The sequence below is a fragment of the Pempheris klunzingeri genome, chromosome 20 (genome assembly GCF_042242105.1).
Source record: "Pempheris klunzingeri isolate RE-2024b chromosome 20, fPemKlu1.hap1, whole genome shotgun sequence".
Taxonomy (NCBI): Eukaryota; Metazoa; Chordata; class Actinopteri; order Acropomatiformes; family Pempheridae; genus Pempheris; species Pempheris klunzingeri.
In genome coordinates, this window is record NC_092031.1 from 19997330 (window position 1) to 20013568 (window position 16239).

The following is a 16239-nucleotide window of genomic DNA, read 5'->3' on the forward strand; positions in this document are numbered from 1 at the left end:
CATTACAGTGACTTGTATCAGTTCCACACACCTCCTCAGATGCACACTGTCACTTCAAGCAGCTCAGATTTAGGCTCAAAGTTAAACATCAGTGACCTTGATTTTAACACACTGCTCCTCACCGAACAGCATTTCAAAGTAAAAGACACAGACAATTCTTGTGACATAAAATAAATCCTTTATTATATATAGTGCAGTCTATGGCACCTCTGAAGAAAAACTACCATGCTTCTTGTCCTTTGTTAATGGTACAGCAGATGCCACGTTTTGTTTTGCACACAATCTGAGGACCACATTCAATAATACTGTATGGTTTCAATTCCAAACATAATAACTAATGAAGCCCAAACATTTAGGCCTTTAAACAAACAAATAGAGAAAAAAAAGAGACATCATCAGCTGAGCAGCTGCCTTCTGGTTCTACTGACCTCTATCACAGTGCATTTAAAAAATAATACCAGCGCTCTGCTTTTGTTCCTCTTCATTCACTGAACACAAAATACAGTAACAACACATGTAAGCTTAGTGGTGGTGGGTCCGACAGAACACGATAAAGGCAAAACATAAGAACGAATGTTGTACTGAAGTAACGACAGTAAAGTGAATACGGCTGGAAGAAATGTTGAACGCTTGTCGAGTAGGTAAGGCTTCACGATGAGGATTTATGCAGTTGAGTTTGGGTCAGACGTCATCATAACTGATGCAGAGGAGTGGATGGTCGGTGCTAGACGGTAAGAGGAGGAGAGGTTGTTACTTTTAGAGACACAATGGTTCATGAATCCATTCTATCAAGCCAGGAAACAATACCTTGATACTTATGCACATCTTTGGTCTTACAGCAGCTCATCCTCTACGACATCATCGACACTTCCTGAGATTGAGGCGGCTTCTGAGGTATAAAAAGAAAACACAGCAGTTAATGTCGTCATCAAGTCATTCAGGCATCCGGACTTCCTTTTTAATCCACAACAGTGCATAAGCACAACAGACTGCTAGAGAAGGGCTGATGACAGCTGTGAGACTGAACCACAACAGTAAGGATGCAGGACACTAAACATAGAGCTGAGCGTCCTGCAGAGATAATGAGAATCCTCTTTAGGTCCACTGGTTATATTAAAAGAATGATTAGTGCAGCTTTAAATCTAAAAAGTTTCAATCCTTGTGTAAAGAGTTCTGAGAGTGCTTGTAATTTCTATATTTGGAGTGCCCCTGTGCTTAGGAGTTAAGGTGCTGACCATTAACAGGAACATCCCCAGTTCTGTCCAGCTCTGGTGCTTTGTTACATCTCCTTCCCTTATTTTCTGCCCAAGTAACAATAGTTAAACTGCAATATGCAATCTTGCACCATGACTCAAGTGGCAGCACCACCCATGAGGAAGCAGAGGACACACATTGGGATTGCCAGATCATCCATGTGACAGACATCTGTGCTTACTAGTTAGTTTGGTACTTGCAGAAATCACCCAAAGCATGTGAACGACAGTGTTGTACTTCAACATGTACCTAATCTGTTCTGTCCTGTTTGTGTCTTGACTCTAAAGGCATCACTTCCACATTTCTGTTGCACTTCTCTATTAGAGTCTTAGGACACTGTCCTCTGATAAAGCACTGTACCAGCTCCCTTCTTAGCTTTATCAGATATTTTATCCCCCATTCTGGATCCATTCAGGTCACCAGGCTGAAATATGTCTCCACACGGCACAATGAGTCCCATGTTAATAATGCCTGCTGCAGCAGCTGTTGTCATTAAGGAAGCTACTTTCACTCAGAACAATCCCACTATTATGTCTGCTGTCATCTCTTCCCACACATTGTCCATGCTCATCACTTTGACTGGAGTCCTAGCTTGTAGAGGTCGTTCTCAGTGCAGGAACATAAGCTCTCAGTGGTTCTATCTGGACTCAACATTTCATTCTGTGTGTCTCATTCGCAACTACTTCCATCTGAGAAGGCCATCTCATCACGGGCTAACTCCCAAGTGCATATGGAGCTTGGCAAGTAGGAAGCGAAGGAGAGAAAAGGAAGTTTCGCTGCCACAGACACATCAGAGCTGGTGTGGCTGTTGGTGTGGGTTAGAGTGAGCGATGACTGAATAATGACTGGAATCAGTTTGGCTGGGCTTGAGTGGGCAAAGCTGTCAGTGAACGCAGATAAGGGACTAATGCTGACATTATGTAGCTGCATGGATCTCAGCGAGCATGGATAACATGTGAATGCCTGCTCAGATGACCAGTCTTCACTTTGTCGTCAAGCTCCTTTAGTCAATCCAACCCCCCCCCAAAAATAGTAATACATATAAAGAGAGAATTCTGCACCGATTTAGTCGCTTCCTGTCCAATTTCCCTTTGCTGTACTCGCCTGATAAGCTGATACAGGAGAGACTTAGCTCTGATGATGCTCCTATCACGTCATCCTACAGCAGGACAAGAAGGTAAGACGCAGTTAGAAATGAAAACAGCATGTTGAAACTAAGCATAAAGATAAACATTTAAAGTGGCCTGTCCACTGACTGCAATACCAAGTTCCCAAAAAAGACTTTAGAGGACATTTTCAAACTGTTCAGTCCACACATACTATATACATACTGCATACCACAAATAGTCTGAGTGTATATGCACTGTCCTTTCAATATTCATCATCAGATTCTACAGCATTCTTATTCCACTCATAATACTGTCCCTTAAATCTACAATAAAGCTAAATGTTAAACTGAGCATCCAATACTGTCCTCAGATCAGACCGTTTACATCAGCAGTGTGAAGGAGGTCAATATAAATTCCAGTGTGTGTAGTGACTCACCAGCATCCTCTGCAGACAGCCAAGATTGTCACTCTCAGTCCTCCCGTTCACCACTTCCTGGAAGCTGACTGCATGACCCAGCTGTATGAGCTCCTCACCAACATCTACACTCTGGGACAGACAGCTGTTTTACAATATGTTTGCAAGGCACCGGCAGACGGGACGAGAACCTAACCAAACAGATAAGTACGAAATAAAATGCTGGTCGACCTTGCCCTCACTGTTTTCATACAGCTTGACACTGGGCCAGGAGGAGATCTCAGAGTGGGAGTAGCTACAGAGTTTGGCCTGCAGGGGTCTCCAGGAGGCACAGTGTGTCAGCCGCTCAAATTCATCCAGGGCTGCCTCAGTCCACACCTCTCCTGAAGAACAGAAAACAGACACAGAAATCAATTGAAATTTCAGATTGATGCACAGCATTTGGGGGATTTTTTACTTAGTTATATGCCTGTGTAGTAACATTAGCAACAAGAGCTTTACCTTTTGGTCTCACTCCTGCTAAGCTGCACTCAATAGCTTGGAATGGCAAGCTGAGGAAGTCGCCCCTGAAATGTTAATGCAACAATAGCAAAAGCTGTTAATAACTTAGCCAGCAGCCAGCAGGCAGCCAGCAGGCAGCCAGCAGGGCTGTGCCCTGTCCAGGTGTGCCACTGCCCTGTATGGACCCTCTTACCTCATACGGCACAGGCTGTCTCTGGGCAGCTCCCCATTGTCCCCGAAGTCAACATAGTAAAGGTCCACCAATCCAGAGCCCAGGACTCCCAGTACCCTGGCCCTGTTCCATGTGCCGTAGTCTCGGTATGGAGCAGCCACAATGTCTCCCACCACAATGGTCTCCACCCTCTGCTCCTAAAGAACAGAAAATCAGGGAACTTACACACTGGTGATGACTTGTTATTTCAGGAATTTGGGGTACAAGAGGTACAATTTGTGTTAGCTAATCACACTGTGGGCCCCCCTCAGAAAAAACAGACAACCAAATGTCAGTGTTCTAGGAGATACAATGGAATACAGGAGATGTGTTGATGGGACAGTCTGAGACTCAGTATTGTCACTACAATATTGACCATTTTTTAAGCTTATATTCATCTAACCTTGGGCCAACAGCACCAACAGCACAGTCTGCTGGATTCACCATTAACAGGTCCTGTTTGTGGTGTACCCTGTTTGTTTCTCTGTACACATTCCTCCAGACTCTGGACGAGGAGGTGGAGCTGCAGCCATTTTAAACTCTAGGTTATTAATCAAGCCCAGACCTAAACTTTACTATAATTCATTTGAAAGCCTTGTTCTTAGTTTCTCTCATCCAACCTGGAAAACACTAAAGCCAGTCTTATTAGTCACAGTGTACCTCCCTCCTGGTCCAGACTCTGAATTCATAGCTGAGTTTTCAGAGTTTCTATCAGATTTAGTCCTCAGTGCAGATAAAGTGATTATAGTAGGTGACTTTAATATTCATGTGGACGATGGTAATGATGGTCTGAACACTGCTTTCATCTCACTGTTGGACACAATTGGCTTCTCCCAGAGTGTAGATGGACCCACTCACTGTTTTAACCACACCCTTGACCTTGTTCTGGCATATGGTGTAGAAACTGAACAGTTAACAGTCTTCATACATAACTCTATTCTATCGGACCATCACCTGATAACATTTGAGTTCTTGCTACTGGACTATGCACTATATGACAGAAATGGCGCGTGAAAGCTAAAAAACACGATGATTCTCTGCAAGTTCTTGAGTCTTTTTGTCTTGTTTATTCGGGATGGACATTGAGGATAACAGTGTCCTTAAGAACCCTGAATCACTCTGAATCATTTCATGTCTGTGTGTTCAGCCTCACCGCTGAAAATCCCTGGTTTTCCATTGATCAGCGTCTGAATAAGACTCATTTGGTACAACACTAGTCAAGACAAGTCAAGATGGTGGGAGTTGTCCTTACATTACTAGGGGTGCCACTGTTGTAGAAGCGGTTCATCTCTTCTGTAAGTTTGTCCAGCTGCAGAGAGCGAACCCCCAGGATCTGGATCCAGAAGTGGTTTGGGTTCTCATAAGCAGAGACATAAACCTCTAGATGTTCATCAGGCTGAAAGCTCAGGTCTGGGCTGGGAACTGGACAGAGCATAGGGAGAAATAAAATATTATCTTCGTTTCATATGACCAAGCTCAAGGATAGATAACTACAGGGAAAGTTAGCTCACTTTCAAACTTGGAAATCTCAGAGAGAGAGTCTGTGGAGACACTCCCCTCCTCTTCATTTTTGTCTGCATTGGTCAATTCCAGTTCCTCCATCTTGTCAAAAATATCATCTGGCTCTGCTGTGGTCCCATTGGAGTGGATTAGCCCATTTTTCTCTGTCTGGGAGTAGGGACTGTTGTTGTTCAAGCTCACTGGTGCTTCAGTCTCTGTGCCATCTGGCCTCTCATTGACGGGAGGATGGCCACGTTTCTGCCGCAGGGCAGATGACTGCGAGATCTTCGTCCTCACTATCATGTCCTCTCTGACTTTTTCTAAGATCAGCTCCTGCAAACAGGACACCAAGGTTACACTTATTCTCAACACTACGCTTAAATAAGAGAAAACCACAGGAGTGAATCCAACCGACCTTGGCCTGTTTGACCTCCTGCCGGGTCCCTGTGATTGTCACGCTGCCCTTCGCCCCTGGACCAAGCATTTTCTCTTTGGAACAAGCCACTTTGGCCCCAGTGGTCCTGGTGACCAGTTTCAAACTCTCTCCACCACGGCCTGCAACACACACACAGCCACAACAAGCCCGCTATTAAAAACTATACAAATCCCATATATATAGATCTTTGATAAACAGGTGTATATTACAATAAGGAAACAGAATGCTTCCCATAAACATGGTAGTTTATGAGAAGCATTTAATTCTATCCAATATCTGTATTCTATATTTTAATACTACAGACAAACCCCATGTGCAGGCCAAAAGGTTCTGAAACAAATGAATAAGGTCCAGGAATCAATCTGATTGTCCTCAACATTTGGAAGCTACCTATTATACGCCCAAAGGCCGTCTGAGGAACCTCCAAAGCTTCAGTCACCGGTTCACAGTCAATGACCAGGTTGTCCAGGACACAGCGGGCCAGCAGGATCTGCTCTTTAGAGCCTTGCAGCAGGAAACATACAGCCGTCTTACATCCAGGCTCCCCGGGATCCGACAAAACCCTCACATGAGCTCCAGACTTCTGGGTCACCTAACAGAGAAAGTCAGGGCAGGAGAGCAGAGAGTCAGGCTGCCTGGCATTACTGATGCCATACATCTCATCACCTGAGATATGGCTGGACATGAGGGGAGAGTTTGAACTTCAAAAAGGTCCCATATTGTGACAAATGCACTTTTTAATGTCTTTCTAACATAAATGTGTCCCCAGTGTGTCTAGAGATCCTCAAAACATGAGGGGAAAAAAAACATCCTCTAAATGTCAGTGAAAACACTTTGTTTAGATTTTGCTCCCCTCCTGATGTCAGGTGAGGAGCCGCTGAATCTGAGCCCTCCTCCGGCTCCTTCACAGAGGTGACAGACCCCAGCCACTGAAAACCTGAAACGGCCTGCCTGTCCGCCATTGATGTCACCTTGCTAAAGCTGGTTGCCGGTAATGAGAGGAAGATGCCGAAGGTACGAGGAACTTAACTTTGCATGTTACACAGCTAACTTGGCTAGCATATGTTGTACAGGCTCAAGCAATGTTGGATTTAGTGGTTAATGTTGTAATACTGACCCACTGTGGATGTTAAGCAAACTAACTCAAAATACAGAGAGTAGAAGGGTGGATGCCAGTCACATTGTAGCACAAGCTGTGAGCTAGCAGTAGCTTGGCTGTTATACAGAAGCTTGTTTTACTTCTTAACGTTCACAGGTGTGTGTGTGTGTTGCTGCTGTATCATTATGCAAATGTACTGCTGTACCCAGCAGCTAAACTCCTCAGCCCATAAAGCCGTACTTTCAGTGTCTAAACTCAAACCGATGCTAAGCAACATGCCGACCCACATACTGTACACCTTACAGTAACACTGATGCTATGGGTAATCCAAATTGAACTCCACTGTTGCAGATAACATTCCTGCACAAACATGCACGTTAAGCTTTTGGTCTAGAGGCGGTTAATGTGGCGATACTCATGGCATAACTGAAGCTACAGCCAGCTGCATGGCTCTGTGGTTTCAGAAAAAGGGTGGGGCTGATCCAGAAATATGGTGGGCTGTACCTGCTCAGGCTTGTGGGACCTGACCAATGAGAGCAGCCTCAAAGAGACCGGAGCTAAAATGAAGCATTTCTGAGAGAGGCTGAAAAGGACTGTAATAGCCATGTTCTGTATCAATCAATCAATCAATCAATATACTTTATTACTGTATGAGAAAAAGACTGGGCTTTGAACATTAAACCATGTGAACCTATTCTAGTAAGGCCCATAAATACGATTATGACCCTGAATAATATAGGACCTTTAAAGTTCATCATGAAACTGGGTCTTTCTGATGCAGCAGGAAATAGTAGATAGCCAAAGATACCCCAATCAAGTGAGGAGTTATGATGAAGACAACAGAATAATTGCACAAATTAAATTAAAACTGAAATTTCTAAGATAGATTCACGACTGTGCCAGGGCCCCCCCGGGAGCGGCCATGGCCCTGTTGTTTACAGTAGGGATCAGCTGATGGCGCTCCATAACATGGCGGTGCTGCCCGAGGAGAGGCCCGACGTTCCCTGCAAGCTGATGAGGAGGAGGAGGTGGGGAAGCCGTGCTGGGGCTGAGCGCTGCGCCAGGAGGAGGAGATACAGACCCGTCCTCCCATCCACCATCATGGGGAACGTAAGGTCTCTCCCCAATAAGATGGACCAACTAACTACACTGACCCGGGATCAGAGCTGCAAACACAGCACCCACAGGCCCCCCCTTCTCATCTCTGGGGACTTTAGCCATGCTCTTCTTCCTCTCTACCCACATTCACCCAGTGTGTCACATGCTTGTATGAAGCTGAAGCTGGTGGTTTGGTTGTTTTACGTCATCTTACTGATTATTTGGGAGGTTAGTCAGTTGATCTTGGTGTTAAAATGCTGTTTGGCTAACATGGTTTCTCTTCGGAGACGGCAGAGCGGATGCGGAGGTCAGTGCCTGCTAGGGCTTATGGGAGCGGACCAAAGAGCAGATAGGGCTTTACTGGGAGGGGGGTCTTAAAGAGACAGGAGCTAAAACGGATCATTTCTGAGGGGCTGAAAAGAGCAGTCTGCAGTATGCACTGAAACGTGTTTTTCAAATATTACAGCATGTAAACATATTCTGGTAAGAAGAATGAACCTGAAACTGAGCAGAATATGTCTCCATTAAGAATAGCTTAGAAAATAAAACACTTTTGCCAAAAACACCTCTTGACAGAAAGATGTTATCGAGCTACTCACTATGTCCAAAAACTTGGCTTGGTATCTGGATATGTTCCTGTAAACTTCTAGAGGAAGCGTCATCTTGGACACCTCACTGTTGGATTTCTGACCTGTGAACAACAGAAGAGACGAAGAGAATGAACTGACAGTTTGTCATGTATAATATATTCACATTTGGCTAGTCTCAGATGGTTGTTCACAACAGCCTGATGACTGTTCAGCAGCAGATACTCACTGTTGTTGGTGCTGCTTATATGACGATAGACAATGTAGCCCACTGTGGCCCCGACGGAGAGCCCGGCTGCCAGAGCCACCATTTTGCCTGAGCTCAGGGTGCTCTTGTGACCCTCCTTCACTGCGTCCATGACACGCCGTGCACCCAGCGGGAAGCTCCACCTGGACACAAACACGGCACCAGTCACCTTCTCCTGGCAGTGTTAGGTCCGCAAGTTACTGCACAGGTCGAGTGCTGTCTGTAAAACGTCTTTACAACAAATCACGTCTCTGCTGTTGCTTTTGCAAAATGTGAAAACAATCATCACTGCAGTCAGAATGGATTAGCTGGTGTCATGTACAATCCTCAGTGTTTTGGTAGCTTGCTGGGCAACTGTACAGTCATGCAGCACAAAACTTAAAAGCAGAAGCCAGCCTGAGTTCAAAACAGTCTATCAAGTGTTCTCAAGCCTCTCCATATTACAGACCACTAATGAGTTCGATTTCTCTGTGGAACGTGGGCTGATTCAATTCTGCCCCACTGACAAACATGAGAAGACGCTTGTCATTCATCTGGTACAGTCTGTATAATTTTGTAATTACAGATGACAAGAAAGTTCCTTCTTGAACTTGGGAGCAATAGTTTGACTAAAAAAAAGACAGACTCAAGATCCACTTACTCACTTTTTCCATGGAGCTTTCCATGGACCCACGAGTGGACCTTGAGATTTTATTTTGTCAAACTAGATGCTTAAGTTCAAATTTCATTCTTGACATTGAAAACAACATCTGAGAAACAATTTCACCCAACAGTCAATTCAGGTGCTGTTCTGGGGCTTCATCAGCAAATGGAGTGTGTCCAGTTGACATGCTATGCACCGTCCATGTTCATTCATCATCTTTGACAAATAGTCACTCTGAAAGAGCAATTTTCCAAATCACATCTCCACCTGCTGATGAGGATTGTGTGAAATGATTCAGATCTACAGGACAGTGGTGTGGTTGCTTTGTCGATGGCATCGTTTGAGAGCATGTTACAGCAGTAACTATGTCTGAGATCATTTCCACTGAAGGAAGTTATAGTGAACTGTAAGCGTTTTTGTTAGGGACCTCCCTGAGGGCCACCAAAGGACCCCTGAAGGTCCCCACCTTGAGAACCAGAGCAGGAGAGTCTTATGATGTAGCAACTGACCATCTCAGACTACATCACTTGCCAAAATTGTTAGCCCATAAAAACGTGCACAAGCAGTCGCATACACACAATATAGCCCCCTACATGGTTAAATATGTAGTGTATACACACACACACACACACACACAGCAGTGTACTTCATGAAAGTCATGAATGCACCAAGCCAAACTGAGCGGCCCTGACCCTGACTGTAGGACATAATGCACTGAAAGCTCCAGCTGCTGCACACACTGAATACCGTTTACTGAAGTTGGGCGACCTCCAGCCATTCCATCAATCAGAGAACATTTGCATCCAATTCTTTCTGAGGCTTTTAATGTGACACGGCTAAAACTACACCTCACAGGAACAGAATGCACTGGAGGTAAGCGATGAACAACAGTGAAGAGTATTGGGACCCCGCGGGGGCCGAGGAGGACACAGCACCACCATGCAGATGCGTGTCTCACTGGGAGAAGAGGGCTCTGGGGCTGTAGTTGAGAAACACATGGGACTTGGACACTCCAACGTCCATCTCGGAGGAATCGTGACAATAAGACAAAAAATCTTCTCCGCTCCTGGCTGTTTTTTGTTTACATGGAAGTTCAAGACTACTGAGAGAAAAGCAGAAGGGGGAAGAAAGTTTCAGCATTTCAAGTCACTACATGGCAGCAACTAGTCAGTCACAGTGCAGTCAGTCATTTGATCAGAAATCAGGCGTGTTTAATGCAGCTCTTTGCTGTGGTAAGAACATGCAAACCAAGCTAATGCAGTCCTGGTAACATCGGCCTACCTTTAAACAGGATGACTAATCAATTTCTTGAATTTTTTTCAAAATTGGATCCTGTCTGCACACCGTGTGCAGGCTGCTGCCCAGTTGTGTTGTGATTGTTTCTAAAGCAAACCAATCCTCGCTTTAAAAATGACCATTTTAAGGTGGTGTCATTCTGTACGACGCACAAATATCGATACACTTAACTTAAGACTTTTATGAAACTGGTAAGGGATTTAGATCATTTCGGCAGTCAACACACCTGCCGAACGGCATTTTGTATCAATAAAATAGTCCAAATGCCGTAAACGGTTGTGCCTCGTGGTACCCCTGCCCCCTGGGGTGTGACAGGACCAGCAGGGCAGCCGAAGCGCAGCCTTCTGGCCGGGGAGAGGTGAGGCCTCGGCGGACCGCGCTCTCACAAGCTCACATTTTTTGACCCGAGTTTGACGTCACGTCACGTCTGTTGACAGCCCACAGCATCTCCGTGACTAGCTAGATAACCTTGGCTTCCTCCCGCTCTCTGCGGCGTGTCATGGAGGACCAATTGTGTTGACAACACAAAGTCGCGTGCCATTGACGTTAATACCTCCAAACATGCCAGAATACATTTTCCATTTTCTACCGAGCAGGCAGAACGACCGCGAACACACTTTCCCGTCAGAGCTGGTCAAGCTAACATTAGCTAGCTGCTGGCTGACACATGCAAGCAAGTCAAACATTTTGTAAAAGGTAACAAAGCGTCCTTAGCACGCGCACATACTCTGATAATACAGCCTTTCTATGTTTTCGAGGTGTGCGCCATTCAGGAGCAGTAAATACATGTTCAGGTGGATGACACTCTCACACACACACACCCTCGCTCTTACCAATCGACCCTGTGTGCCACACTGTCAACTGCGCCAGAGGAAGCCCTCAGTACACCGGAAACCCCCTTTCATATTTAGCTGTAAAACAATATGTGTGTGTGTGTGTAACTTATACAAATGCGAGAAAACAACGTAGCTATTGCCACTAAATAGACTTCTTCTCTATCTACAAGAAACGTGACAACTGAAATAACATTTACTTTGAAAGTCCAACCGGAAGTGCTCATTATTCTCGTCACCTTGCTACCCCTGTCGTGATGCCCTGTTCTCCCCTGTGACCCAAACTACCGCTGTACACTGATTCTCATATGAGTAGAAGTTTCTGTATCCATGACGACCCTTTTCTGCACATTTAAACTGTGATCTCTTCATATTTCCTGGTAATAAAATCTTGGCATCCAAACAGAGAGACAGACGTGGCAATAAGAAGCTTACAGACATGTTGGGTAAATGAGACAGACCTGGTAAAATGTGGAATGTTCATAAATACATTGTAGGGAGCACAAAACCTAGGTTTTCTAAATGTGAACAAAGGTGTAGTTTGGCAATTTAGTATTACACTATTATAAAGTTGGGGTACTCACAATCTTACACAAGAGAAAGATTCTTTTTTTAAAATTAACTAAAGAATGGTCGAACATGATGGCTGCGATACTATCACTGCTAGCTCCTACATCAGGGATGTGTTCACACAGGACAGTCTACTTCACATTTAAAGTTTTTGGAGTGTCCCTTTAGAAGAATTCCATCTAGTTTCAAGCTCAAATACTGGAGGTCAAATACAAACGGAATAGAAATGGTGTGTGTGGTTTTTTTTTTTACTCTCAGTGGATGTATTTTTCTTCCATTCCATTCAACACAACAATCTCTTAAATAAAAGAGCATATTTATTAACATGACAATTAATACACAAATTTGTCGAAAGTCCTCAACATGGACACTTTAAAAAATACAAAATATACATTTATGTATCTTGTGAACAACACAGTCCATTGCCCCCACCCCCACCCCGCCCCGCCCCACCATACAAATCAACTGACAGAGGCTTCAGCTCCCAGCGTGCGTGATGATGTCATCAAAATAGCATCAGCTGTGCAGGTTGTACCAGAGGCCTGGTGACGTGAAGTCTGATGTCCATGCTTGATTGAGTCTATTTGTGTCGTGAACTAAACAGTAGAACCATAGATAACATGTACATTGATCAAGACAGAGCATTCACTGGATCTTATTCATGCAGAGCAGTCCACGTGTTTGTCATGACAAAAAAAACAGCCAGCAAATATAAAGTCCTTCCTTTTCCTGCATTGTAACGTTTGACTTCAAACCATCTTCAGTAGTTTCATGCCCACTTATTTTTTCCACCAGGAGACTGGTCACGGGTATTCTAGTGCCAGAAAGCCTGAGAACCACATTCTGTACTTTTACCTCCTCAGGTACATCACTGAACGTGGAATTTCACAGAGCATTTGTAGCTATGGAATAACTAAAAACAGGCACACATAAAAACAAATTTGGGTTAAACAGGGCTGTAGCCATGGTATTAAAGTTACTTCGGTCATGAGTTCAAGTCCAAGTCCTCCACCACAAAAAATAAAGTCTGGAAAATGTTGGAATTATTAAAATCATCCCCACCCTATCTATTCAGTTAACTGGTCATTCATATTGTCTGCACATTTCATGAAGCAAATAGTAGTTACATTTAATTTCAAAGCCTTCGACACAAAACCAGAAATCCTATTCTGGTTGGGAAATGCTAAATTATCAATGACATAGTTATTGTTAGCCTGAGAGACAGTTTAAATCTACGGAGTCTGAAATCAGCCTGTAAAATATACACAGAGTGGGTTTTTAGCTGTAACTTCCTGAAGGACGGTAAATCCTTCAAATTCCCAGAAAAATGACAGACCGTGACCTCAGTCTCCTCGAGGGCAGCTACAAACCTGAGGTTAAACCCCAGATGCCAAATCGATTGACATAACATCGTGGTATTTAGTTCTGAAATCATGTATTACCAGTAAATGCCGTCAACCTTCTTGTACACAGTAAAAATATGAAAACATCTAAAATAATGTCAGCACCACGCAGAAGGCTGGTCTGCTGGAGAAAGACCGTCAGTGATACAAACGTCTGCTGCCGATGCTGCACAGCAACGGAAGGAGCTGAAAGGTCTGAATCATCTGGATTTGTGGAACACGCTGGTCAGCAGATCAAATATGAAATCTGGGATGATAGAAACAAATCTGCAAATGCAATCTACTGAACTTTCCCGCTAAACAGTATCCTGAGCTCCTGACAGGCTGAGGAAGAAGGCAACTGAATGATATGAAGCACCTTTCAGAAGACGCTGGCATGTGAGCATACCAGAATGAACATCTGTAGATATTCAGGAAATCAGTCGCTTAGGGAGAGGCCTGCTAAGATCACTGCACAGCCAGGTACGTGGTACAGGTACATACAGAGTGTGTGTAAATGTAGATATGTGTGGAAAAATGTGACCGACTGATCCGAATCAAGATTCATTCCTCATTGTGTTACAGCAGCTCTGACCTCGGCTTAGCTCGGGAATTGAGTAACAACAAAGAACGCTTGTCGTAAAATACAATAAAATAATAGAGAGCATTGTCTCGGAGGCTTACCACAGTGAAGATTAAAATGTGGCTCAAAGGCTGAACAACAGACGGTTCAGGAAGAAGCTTGGAAAGCTTCCATGTCACATTTTTCAGAGGTAGTGTTACACCCTGTTCAGTAGATGTCAAGCAATGACCAAACACCCCAAAGTGTTCAGGATTAAATAGAAGATGCAGAGGGCGTGTGGAGTGTGCAGAGGGCACGCTGTGGAACACTTTGGTGCTCCACAGTTACAGACCGCATTTTCCTTCCTGTGCATTTTTCCTTTTGATGACGACACGCTGATATTATGTGTGATTCAATGACGTTTGGAGTGGTCCAATGACACACTAATGAACATTGAAGTGAAGCAGCTTTTAGTGGATTTGTTTGGGACCTGCAGCATTCCTGGAGCTGAGAGCAACCATACACAAGCCTCTCAGAGATGGAGAGCAGGAGTGATAGTGAGGAAGCATGATCATCCTCAGAAAACATTCCTCATGCCTTAAAACTCAAACCAGTCAATAAATAACTCACTGGAAATGAATGCTTTGGAGTTTCCTTTTCCTGCTTTTCAGATAATTGATGAACTATCTACAGGAGCTTAAACGTTTGTGTCATAAAAGTCTCTACCATGCCATCTCCTTGATACCTGCTCCACCTGATGGTGCAGTGCTGTTGGGCTGCAGGGTTAGCACCCTGCCCTTCCCTGGTTTCCAGAACTGACTGACTACTCCTCAGTATTGCCATGAAAATGACTTCCTCGGAGAAATGCGTCAGAATGGAGAGTTCATCCCCAGCTTGGTTTCAAACTGCAGCTTCTGTCTCTTCTGGTAGCGAACTCGCACCCTGAAATGGACAGGAGATATAATCAGAGCTCATGATCACAACAGGGACACAACCTGCTGCATTTTTCCAGCCTCACAAGACACCACCACTGTTCACCCATCTAGAACTGCTTTCATTGTAGTTTTAGTTGCTCCAGTGCAGGATTTCATACCGAATCTCATGTAGCTTCACCACTTCATTGACGACCACCACCAGCAGTGGGGATACGGACACCAGTAGCCAGGCTTGCAGGGGTATGTCACCCACATTAAAGGTCAGGAGGCTGTTGTGGTCACACCATAATTGGTAATCCACCGTGGCCTGAACAATCTGGCTGAGAAGCCTGAGGAGAGAAGACAGTGAGGGTTAAAGGGCTGCTATGACTCAGAGGTGGAGCGGGTCATCCACCAATCAGAAGACTGCAGGTTCGATCCCCAGCTCTTCCAGTATGCCAGTGTCCTTGGGTATCCTAAGTGTCCTTGGGCAAGACACTAAACCTCAAACTGCTCCCTAAGTATAGCTTTTGGACTGTGACTGTGTGAGAATGAACTCTACTCCACTTAGATACCTCCTGTGTGAATGGGTGAATGTGTATGTAGTGTTAAAGCACTTTGAGTGGTCAAAAAGACTAGAGCTACTTCTATATATTTTTTTAAATGACTGGTAGGCACTAAAAGTGTTGGATTTGGTCCAGTATATCGCCTCAGCCGGCAGCCATGACACAGTCTGTAATAACAGTGATCCTTTGGATGTGACCAATGGAGGCAGCGGGAGACCAGCACTCAACACTACGGAGGTAAAATGCTGATGAGAGCAATATTTTGTGGTTATTTTGTTTGTGGTTAAACCAAAAGGATCTTCCAGGTCTCTCTCTGTGGGGATCCTTTCCATGATGCTGTCACACACTTAGAATAACACTCTGAGCCTGTCAGTGGATCAAACATGCTCTTTTAGTGGACCTACTGTGATCAGGTGCAGTTGTCCCAAAGGATCACGTTGCAGCCATTGCAGCCTGTTTGGTGGCTGCTGGCTGAGGTGATCTACTGGACCAGTTCCAACACTTTTACTACCTACCAGTCACTCAGACACCAGGATGTGTAAAATGCTGTTTGATTCACTGTATATAGTGCATTTCATGACATGCAGTTGTCTAAAAGAGATGATCACTTACACCACAGGCACAGTGAGACACCACCAGGTATTGCTGAAGGGACTCTTTCTCCACAGCGGCTGAGAGCGGTGGACATAACTGAGCGAGATCACCACTGAGAAAATGAGTTGAAGAATGGCAAACAGAAGAAAGGGATCCATTTGAATGATTATCACAATATAAGCGTGTTTGATCATCCTTTATGCTGGGTATATTTTCATATGTTTTGGACTTCCTACCTGTGTGTAAGGCAAGGAACCCTGCCATGACCTTCTGAGTCAGCAGCAGGCTGTTTGACAGCTCACTGAACCAGTGAGGAGCGTCGACTGAAGAGCTGAGGTCGGACAGAACAACAATTCAACAAGATAGAATCTATATTACTAGATGTGACTTTCAGTGAGCTCTATCCCATCATTCTATCAGTT

General features: G+C 44.5%; 2 protein-coding genes across 9 annotated transcripts in view; both read right to left on the reverse strand.

Moving 5' to 3' along the window:
* Positions 1-164: 164 nt before the first annotated feature.
* tdrkh (tudor and KH domain containing) lies at positions 165-10497 on the reverse strand. 6 transcript variants are annotated; one of them, XM_070851784.1, is made up of 15 exons: positions 10382-10497; positions 10059-10202; positions 8440-8600; positions 8223-8314; positions 5817-6018; positions 5406-5545; positions 5002-5323; positions 4743-4912; positions 3473-3648; positions 3280-3344; positions 3010-3161; positions 2800-2910; positions 2359-2413; positions 808-889; positions 165-724 (listed from the first exon to the last, which is right to left on the reverse strand). In XM_070851784.1, exons 2-14 carry the CDS (start codon positions 10121-10123, stop codon positions 834-836), a joined length of 1767 nt encoding a protein of 588 aa, XP_070707885.1. In that variant the 5' UTR covers positions 10124-10202; positions 10382-10497; the 3' UTR covers positions 165-724; positions 808-833. The 6 variants fall into 6 exon arrangements, 3 of the variants coding, with proteins under 3 accessions (XP_070707885.1, XP_070707883.1, XP_070707884.1); XM_070851782.1 differs by lacking the exons at positions 2359-2413; positions 10059-10202; positions 10382-10497 and having other exon boundaries at positions 8440-8665; XR_011585739.1 differs by lacking the exons at positions 165-724; positions 10059-10202; positions 10382-10497 and having other exon boundaries at positions 819-889; positions 2800-2903; positions 8440-8665.
* Positions 10498-12247: 1750 nt separating this feature from the next.
* The window catches only part of tmem94 (transmembrane protein 94), a 28804-nt gene continuing 24812 nt past the window's right edge, over positions 12248-16239 (reverse strand). For all 3 annotated transcript variants that reach the window (XM_070851658.1, XM_070851659.1, XM_070851657.1), the window contains 4 exons: positions 16054-16148; positions 15836-15929; positions 14837-15007; positions 12248-14685 (listed from right to left, as the gene is read on the reverse strand). In XM_070851658.1, the coding sequence (XP_070707759.1) occupies positions 14613-14685; positions 14837-15007; positions 15836-15929; positions 16054-16148 (433 nt within the window). In that variant the 3' untranslated portion in view covers positions 12248-14612. The remainder of the gene's footprint in view (positions 14686-14836; positions 15008-15835; positions 15930-16053; positions 16149-16239) is intronic.